At 39.5% G+C, this 10,073-nt stretch overlaps 1 protein-coding gene across 1 annotated transcript in view; it reads right to left on the reverse strand.

Annotated features, from left to right (window-relative positions):
• GABRA1 (gamma-aminobutyric acid type A receptor alpha1 subunit) overlaps window positions 1-2,812 on the reverse strand; it is a 48,005-nt gene extending 45,193 nt beyond the window's left edge. The window contains exon 1 of the mRNA XM_026660848.1: window positions 2,734-2,812. Within this exon, the coding sequence (XP_026516633.1) occupies window positions 2,734-2,812 (79 nt within the window). The remainder of the gene's footprint in view (window positions 1-2,733) is intronic.
• Between the last annotated feature and the right edge of the window lie 7,261 nt (window positions 2,813-10,073).

Consider the following 10,073-nt stretch of genomic DNA (forward strand, 5'->3'; position numbering starts at 1 on the left):
GGTCAGCATTCTGCCAGCCCTAGTTGTTCTAACCAGCCTGGATTGTTTTATAAGGAAGTAATGGTTATGTAAAAGATCAAATTATAAAAAAATGCTATTATTTCCTTTAACCTCATCAATTTAGTCTTGTTTGTAGATCCCACATGCATAAAAATGGGGGGGGAGACGGAGAATCTGTTTGCGTGACCTTTTTCCATGGGACAGAAAAATCACTGTTATGTTAATTTCCAAAGAGGTTTTGAATAAAGGAAACTACAGATTCAAGCAACTAACAAAACCTATATTCACAGGGTTTTAACCACCATTTTATTTCATGTGTTGTTTGGAAGGCCATATAATTCCTTTTATTACTAGGAATGTGTAAACAAAGATATCTACAGTTCTGTTTTTAATGAATAGAATAAAATGACAAATACCTTTCCAAATGAAAAATTATTAATAGATTCTAACACGTTTCCTTTCAGCTACCATAAACATAAAATATTTCTAGTATGATGGGGTTCCTTTTTAAACTGATAATTTAAATTATAAGTGATAGATGTAAATATTTTCAGACATCTTTTCAGATGTTACTTATATGTTAATTAACAAATTACGCTGGTGTATTACACTTTTTCCCCATATGCATTATATTTTAAAGGATCCATTCCCAAATGCATTACATAGAGCTGTGGTACAGGACTCTTCTCTGGATTAAATTCTATATAAACATTCATTGTCAGTAAACAAACTGCTGTGCATACATATCTCAAGGAGAGCAGAAGGTCATCATGATTAAGGTAGAAGAAAGTTCACTTTTGTAAGGCTGATGAGAATAAATAAATGTGTACCCCTGGGGTAAAGGAGGGGAAAGAGTGATGGACAAATGGCAATGTAATCTGAGAGGATGTGATAAAACATAATTATGTCATTATTGTGTTTCTGGGTGTGAAAATTTAAGTACATTTATCTATTCTTCACATTATTTTTCCAAAAGCAAATGGGTTGGGTGGTGTTTTGGTTTTAATTAACTGACATATCAATATAACATGAGCAGTTTGCACAAGTGTAACAGATAATACATTATAAATTCCAAGTAACAGTGATTTTTTCCACTGTAGATTATCTAAAATCAGGAAACCATTCTTGGTAAAATAGCTCCAATACTGATTTTTATTTTCTGTGAACAGAACCATCTGATTGAAAACCTGTAACCTTTCCACATAAGAGAAAATGTATTTAATTAGAATACTATACTTGCCAAGAAATTAACAAAAATCTAGAATTAAAGGCAAGTGAAGTTGCTTTGGATAAAATGACTTCATAAACAGATATATTTAATTTGGGGTGTGTATATTTCGAAGAAAAATATCAAAGTTACTGTATGTGACTGTGGTTTCATATTAAACCACTGCACAATAAAACACTGTACACTAACTCCATCTACAGGTCGTGATAATAGTGACACTTCATATAATTTTTCAAAAGCAGTCAAATGAATTTTAATTCTTACTTTAGAATATACACAATTAATATATTTCCAGTGAAACATAATTTCACAACATACTCCAGCAAATGAAAAAACAAAATGAAATAGCCAAAGAATAATTTAAATTCTCACCTTTTAGACAAATTTTTAAACAAGGGTTTTTTTTACAATATTTCTTGTTTGTTCAACACATATATTAAACTGTATACGTATGCTGTTTACATCTCTATTTTTTAGAAGAAACACTCATACAAAATAGACTTTTTTATCCTCTTGTATCTATCTAAGTTTTTCTGGTTGGTCATGAGATAAATTTCTCTAGAGCTGCTGAATAAAAGACATTATAGAAATCTGTGTACAAAATATTTTCTAAGGCTTATCATTGACAGTGGGAAAAATATACCTTTAATGACAGTCATTCATTAGGTAGGATAATAGATAGGATTTAAATGTTTTAAAATTCAATAAAATATATCTTTGAGTTTCCCCCTCCAGTGAAGTTTGGATTGTACTTTCCTTTTCAAGTATACTCAAGTTTAGCCCATAGGTTTAATAATCAAATAAGATAATTGTATGATCATGAATGGTACTAGTACTAATGCTAACTCTACACAAAGTTTTTTTTAACATATGGATTAAACAGCATGGACTTTCAAACCCAAGGTTTCCGTGATGGGGCCTGATCCTGCAAATTCTTAGGCATGTAAACCTTCTTTGTCACTTAGCAAGGGCTAGTTTCATGAGTAAGGATTTGCAGGAACCAACACCTTTTTTTTAAACAAATTAGGACCCAATCCACATCCAATGGGAGTTTTGACACTGATTCCAGTGAACGCAGGATTTGGCCCAGAATACTGAAATAAAATGCCTTCATTACACTTTCCTTTCTATTTGATTCACAGTCACAACTGAAATATAGAATAAACTCTCATACTCTTTAACTTTGAGTAGAAGGGACAACATATTATTTTCTATGTATTTTATTGATAATTTAGCTTTAATATGGTTCAAATAGTTTCTGCTGAAGAATTTCTTAATTTTAGCATAAAGATGTTAAGCAAACAAATTGTAGTTTACTTTCACTCTTCATTATTTAGATTTAGCTGGGATTTGAACAAGGATTAACTTCCCCCAATACACTTAGTAGAGCCCAGTCCATGTGATAGTTGTTTCTTATGCCCTTATAACAAAGTAAAGGTTACAAATGTCTTTTTTAATAAAACAAACAAACAAACAAACAAACAAAAATGTTTAAAATATTTCCCCCCACCTTCTTCCAGTCAGTGTATTCAAAAGCAGGGTCCAGGCCCAAAGACAGTCACAAAGTGCTAGAATGCTCTTCATGGTGGGCTCTGAATGCTGGAAAGGAAAATAAATAACAATCAACAACCCTTGCATTAAAACAGTCCTTTTGGAAAACACAACGGGACTCAAGTAACTTTAGCTAAATAATTTGATGCCAGTCAATGACCTCACAGTGCTATGGCACGTCATCCAGAGTAAAAACAAAAATGGTGTCCCATCCATTCATCTCTTTGCCTTCCTTTTCTGGACTTGGAAATATTACTGTTTATTTACACACACATTGCAATCAGTTTTTAATCTTGTTTATATTACTTTTCAGCTTAAAAAAAAAAAACCAATATGGATTACTGAATTAAAATGCTTAGCCCCAGAATAAGTTTAAAAGCCACTGTTCAGTATCCTCCTGTGTTAATGTTGAGGTTTTTCATGATATTGCGAATAACCAAATACAATTGCTTGTTTCTTGCTCTTTTTTGCTTTTTACCTACTTGAGTGCAGATCTGCCATTTAGGATCTCTGCTAGTGACTGAGTGGAGCAGAGTGTCCCTGGTTATAATGCTTTACCTGGATATTATGGAAACTTTCTTCAGAGACGTTCCTGTTTCTAGTCTCTTGTTTATTGAAGCATCATTGTGTAACTAGTGTAATGTTTGGAGTCTCATTGTGCGATCTGCTGCTAAATATGCACACTAATACTTCCGTCAGGCTAAAGGACACACTTTATTAATCAAACCATGTGCTGATTGCCTACATACTGTCTTCTAAATCTCTAGCCATTCTCACTGGCTGACGCTAGGAAATATTTTTGCGTAAACAGTCTTTTTTCCTGCCTCTCCAAATGGCTCCTGATTTATTTATTTATTATCCCAGGATTTAATCCAAACAGATGGTAATTAAAGTAAAAAGTGAGCAGACCCTACATATTTTTTTCCAGTAAGCCTGAAAACAAACTTCGCTGGTATTGGTGGAATCAATGTTCACCATTCAAATGGCTGGCTAGATGCTGCTGCGGGGCTCTCTCTATATTTTTGTGTGCTGGAATCCAGTAACTTTCCAGCGTTCATGAATTTTAAAAAAGCAAAAATCTAAAACCTCTATTTTCCCCTAAGAGTCAAAATGAGGAATAAATTGGAATATTTTAAATGTCTGAGAAAATGAAGCACTCTACATTTTCCTGTTGTTGTATCTTTAAATAAATCTACCCCAATTCATTGCACACTCTCAGGGACAATTTAAATCAATAAAATACCATTACAGAGCATCAGATGAGCAATGAAATACAATTAATGTGTTTATAATGAAATGATCAGAAGGTAAAAATTCAGTGGGTTTGAGCTAATCTAGGTGGATGTGATACAGGTGAGTTGGATGTAACAGGAAAACAACCATAGAGATCATCATTTTAAATTGCACTATTATCATGTCCCCTATAATGATAAAGGTAACATCTGTAGTCTCAAAACCACTATCTCCTATTACTGTTAACTTCTGTTTTTGCAAAAGGTTCCTCAGTGTAACAAAAATGAATCAATCTCAACTGTCTTCCTTGATCAGATGGGCTCTCCCAACCACCCCCCTTAAATAAAACCATAGAGACATTATAATTGCTGGAGAAGTAAAGTTTCTATCAGCCTAAAAGAGCAAATGGAAACATACAGATAAAAGGAGCATTAGGTGATTCCAGTTCCCCCAACCTCACCTGCCCACCCCCACCCCAGACATTATTTTAAATATTCTTCAGTTTTCCTATTCAAAATGGGAGAAAGACTCACACATCTCTGATCATTTTAGTAGCGTCCATTGGAAAAAATGCATTTTAATGCCTTTCTTGATCCATGCTGAGAGATTTGCCTTGTTCTGAGGCTCAGATCTAGACATGTTTTCCTTCCTGCATTTCAACTTTTGTATTTTCCCCACCTCTCCCTGAGAAAGTCACCCCCCCAACCCCCGAAAAATATTTTTAAGGGACTATTTTCAGATCTATTCGTGTAAAAATGCCCACCGATCGCTGCGGATTCTCAACCTGGGGGGGGGGGCGGAGATGGGGGGGAAAGGATTGAAATGCACCTGCTGGGGGGGGGGAAATTGGTCATCTATATACATAGATATGATTCTAGAAAAACCCGAGCGATCAAAGGTCTGTTAGCGATAAATAAGCAGCTCTTACCTAGAGCCCCTCTGGGCACAGGTTCGCAGAATTACTGAAAAAGTCCGCCAGAGAAAATCGCTCAAGAAATCAGGGCTGCTTGAAGGTAAGGAGCCTTTAGAGCGGCAGAGGCTGTGCTGCTTTCCCCGGCTCTGCTTCTCAGTCATTCGGTCTCAGCCATCATGGATTCTGCCGGTGCTTCGGTGTTAGAGATTTAACACCCAAATTTCTTTTCCCAATATTCAGACCGCAGCTACACAACAAAAGCTTTCTCTTTACCAAGACAGTAGTAATACGTCCCAGGGTAAACCGGATGTGAAATAGGCTGTGACTTCATGCCAGAGAGATTTTATTTTAGAAAGGAAGGTGGTACCAAGCTCTCATCTAGAGACCAATCCGCCCATTTTTTTTATATGCAGCACAATTTAACTTCCAGTGCTCTCGCCCTAATCCCTTTCTCTCTGGCTGCAGACTCAAATCCTTCTACAATCTGCAGCATTATTATTATTTTCGGGGGGAGGGTGTACGGTTGGGGGCTGGGAGATTACACTTGGGATCTTTTGACACTTGCAATTTACAAAACACCCTATTTTAAGGCGCTTACATTAAAAATACAACCGATCTGCGTTAGCATTCCACCTTTGATCAAATATTTAATAGCTGCATAAATATGAATGAAGGCGAGCTAGGAAATATCGAGGAGGCAGCATAATGTGTTTGTGTGTCCATATATATGTATACAGGCATAGGTAGATGTACAGATACGTACAAAGAAATGCATTGCGTTGCCAATTAAACCAAAGTAATATGCATTGTAGATGAAGCCCGTAGGAAATCAGTTTAAAGCCGGGGGGGGGGGGGGAGGTTCCAGCCCTTTATGCACATTTAATGGTAGGTGACATGTTTGTCTAGAGTGGTCTTTGCTGTTGACGACATGGAGGGAAACATATTTAAGGGCTGTTTCTGGGGGTGGGGGAGTCGCCGTGTATGGAAACTCTATTGTGTGTGTGTAGATAGATGGGGCGGGGGGGAGATCTGGATCCCGTTCTGTTTCCAGACTGTGCCATTTCCCATAAACTCTGCTGAGATGAGATTATTTTATATCAATTATAACAAATATCTCCTGCCTACCAAGCCCCACCCCACTCTCTTCAATGTCACTGTTTTAGGATGCATCTCTTACAGCCCAGCAAAATAACAACAAAATCAGGCGACCAATAAGGCACAATAATACCCCAGGAAAGATTGCGCGCCTGAGTCTATATATACATCCCCCTGCTCCCAGAACGGAGTGTGGGGCTCATCTTTAGATTTTATGAATGGAATGGGTTTGCTTAGGAGCAAGGTACAGTCGCTGTGTGATGCAGGAGAGGGTTTACAGGGGACCTGTCTCAATAGGTGGTAGGAGCTGTCTATTCAGTGCCAAAGCACTGGGAGCTCTCCGTGGTCCTGCCGAGGACTTCACTGAACACTGTTTAGCATCGATACAGTAAACTGTGTGGAGAAGTCCTAAGGCTGATGAGTGCCCTGCTCAATAACTACTAATACCATCTTCTTAGATCAACCTGCTGCACGCCTGGGAAATGGGGTCACCTAAAAAGCTACCTTTTTGGTCCTTTTTTAAATCATAGAATATCAGGGTTGGAAGGGACCTCAGGAAGTCTTCTAGTCCAACCCCCTGCTTAAAGCAGGACCAATCCCCAGACAGATTTTTACCCCAGTTCCCTAAATGGCCCCCCTCAAGGATTGAACTCACAACCCTGGGTTTAGCAGGCTAATGCTCAAACCACTGAGCTATTCCTCCACCCCCGGTTTCCAGTTTTGGAGCATGGTAGTCTCATAGCAGTGGCTGCAGGTTTTCTGGACACTACAGGGGCTTTGGTAGGGCATGAATGCATTGCTGGCCACCAGAAGTCCTGGAGTACTTTTCATCAGAACTGACATCTGAAGGCAAAGAAAACTCCTCGGACCTGAAGTTTATTAGAGATTAAAAAAATTACCACAACCCACGGTGGTCCAACCGTTTTGTGGGTAATCGCAAAGGTTAGCATCACTTTAAATCTAAAATAATTAACTTTCCCTTCCTACATCAGTAGACTGGGGCAGACCAGCGGGTGTGCACTGCTTGTGTGGAGAAGCCAAGAGGGGAAGTTGGACACACCAGAGTTGATGAGATTTCAATACACTTTCAGAGAGTGTGACCCAATCACATCTGCTGTAGAAGTTGTCTACCATGCTTTTTACATATCTCAATAGCTCCAATCTACTGTAATATTGCATGTGTATGCCAACCACACTTAATTACCATGGGCTTTCTCTAGGGTTACCCATATTTAGTGTAAGGGTTAAATGACCCCTTAGTTTTAAATTAGAGGGGAGGGAGATGCAAGGAACATATTATGCAATATTATGTCACAGTCACACCTTGTATGTAAGACAATTTTTGCTCATGCTCTTTTCTCATGTGATCACCAAGGGTATTTTTGCACTTCATCATAGAACATGATCCTGCTCCCACTGAAATTAAAATCCCTATTGCTGACAGTAGTCCCTGGATCAAGCCCAATCTTTCTGTATAGCTACTTTTTCAAGCCTCACATTCTATAACATTCTTCACACAATACATATCCCCCACTATATATTGCATTATTTGTTTGTTTCTGCAACAGAATATAAAGGATTTCAGGACAATGCTATTCATAGCTGATGCTGGCAATGACTTTCAAGGTGTTAAGGTGCTGTAAAAATGTTGGAGAAGAAATTATTATAGCTTAAGTGCATCAATGCTTGACATAAACCCAACAGAATTAGGACTTTTGTTTGAGAAAGTCTATTTAGTTTAGCCCAGGGGCTCTCCCATTTATTATTATCTGCATGAAATAGCCAAAAGATATCTAGATACAGAAAATTTGTAAAGATCAGCATTCATTGTTGCATTGTTGGCTTTGTTTCTCCATGTTTCCATTTCAGTTCATCTCATTTTGGTTCAAGGTTGGCCACAGTGCATAAACTATCTAAAGAAATTCAAGGAATTGTTAAATGGAGAGACACACTGGTTCACAGTCAGCACTAACCAGAGATATTATATCAGTGGCTGGTATGGAACCACTCACATTTTATTTCATGGCAAGATATAGTTTCCAAATGCATTAAATTTCAAACTTTTCCTGCTATTGATTGATATAATCACCTGTGCATTTATGGCCTAATTCTGCAATCCTTACTTTTGCAGTGAAGGGTTGGAGAGTTTTGGATGAGTAGTATTTAAAATAGGACTGTAGTGGGGGGGCTGCCCCACTCTATGAGAAAAAGGGCTGGAACAGGCCAGAGAGGCTGCACAGACCAGTAGTCAATCAGCAAAGGCCTGTGGAGAGCCAAGCAGGGCAAAGAAAGAGGCAGCCAATCAGGGCCGGGCTGGGCCCGATATAAAGGCTGCGTAGCAAAGGGGAGGGCAGTCTCTTCCTGACTAACAAGGGAGGAGGACTGGCTCCTGAGATAAGGAGGTAGCACTTTGGACAGAGCAGTGCTGGGCAGACTTGGGGGAGCAGAGGAGAGCTCAGGCCCCAGTTACCTGCCAGACTGTGGCCCATGCTAAAAAGGGTTGAGAAGGTGCATGGGGCCAAAAGGGAAGTGGCCCAGGGAAGATAGGTGGACAAGAGGGGAGAGAAGAAGGGCAGAGAGAGGCTGCTGCTAGAGGGTCCCTTGGTTGGGACCTAGAGTAGTAGGTGGGCCTGGGTCCTCCCCTTCCCCCCTCCACTTGCACTGCACCTGGTCATGGAGGAGTGTGGCCGAAACAGACTGCAACTTGCCCTGAGGTGAGGGGCTAAACTTTGGGGTTGTGGTTGGCCACTGAGGCAGGTGCAAGCTGAAGGACTACCGTTAACCCCCTCCCCTCCCTGGAAGGGGGTGAGAATGGAGTAGTGGGCGCTGCCGGCAGGCAGTGTCTTGAAGTGGACACCGCCGAGCGGGGAGCAAGGCGGTTCCCAAATCAGCAGAGCAGACAATGGGTGAGACACCATGCGCAGAGGGTGCTCCACAGCTAATAAGAGCTAATTCCCGGAGCAACCAGCAGGAGGTGCCAGTGGTGGTGAGTCTGGTCCCCGTTACGAGGACCCTTAGTTGAAACTCTGAAACAGTGCAGGGGCTTTAGTCCCACACATTCCATTAAAATCTGAAGAAGATTTATGGCTCTGAATCCCTTGCACTGAACTGAAAATCCCAGCCCTGTGCGTAAAGAGTTAAATTTGTAAAATAACAAAAAAGCCGTCTAATTGAAGACAGTATGGCAAATAGAAATATATTTTTAACACTAGCCCTTCTTTTTTTCCCCAGCTGATCATTGCAAAATTGCAGAAATAAACAGACGTTCTACTTTGCTTCACTATTTAATTTCTTTTCCTCATTCAAATAAATGGCTGAATTAATTTTGAAGAAATTTGGTGACTATAGTATTACACCCAGAGGGAATATATAGCATGCCAAAATTTCATCTGTAGTATATTTGAGTTATAATCTACTGCAAATGGGTAGAGCTCCACTGGCAACACTGGAAGAGCAACTGCTAAAACTCTTTTCTCAAGTATCAGACGGGTAGCTGTGTTAGTCTGGATCTATAAAAGCAGCAAAGAGTCCTGTGGCACCTTATAGACTAACAGATGTATTGGAGCACGAGCTTCATGCATGCATCCGACGAAGTGGGTATTCACCCACGAAAGCTCATGCTCCAATACGTCTGTTAGTCTATAAGGTGCCACAGGACTCTTTGCTGCTTTTACTCTTTTCTCAGTTTACTTGCATTGGGATATAAAAGAAAAGTGTTTTGTTTTTATTTTAGTTGAGCACCCAGGGTTATAGGGAATGGTCCATTCCTCCACTGGTTTAATTGCTGTACACCAAAGGATGACAAGGTTTTGGGGTTCTCTCTGGGTGAAGATATTGACCTAAAATAGGAAGCAGCACATTATCTCTTTAATTCTTTTTCTTCAAAATGTAGGACAAAATCATTCATTTTTCCTGTGTGGCTGAGATTCCAGCCCATCAGTGAGACATGTAGCCCAGATTTTCCTATTTCCTTTCAAAGCCTGTTAGCACAGACCTCATTTCAGTCAATAGGAAGTGCTGGAAAATATTTGGGTTTAGTGAAAGAGACTGGTT

Source organism: Terrapene carolina, unplaced genomic scaffold (genome assembly GCF_002925995.2).
Source record: "Terrapene carolina triunguis isolate 2854851 unplaced genomic scaffold, T_m_triunguis-2.0 Scaffold838, whole genome shotgun sequence".
In the NCBI taxonomy this organism is placed as follows: domain Eukaryota; kingdom Metazoa; phylum Chordata; order Testudines; family Emydidae; genus Terrapene; species Terrapene triunguis.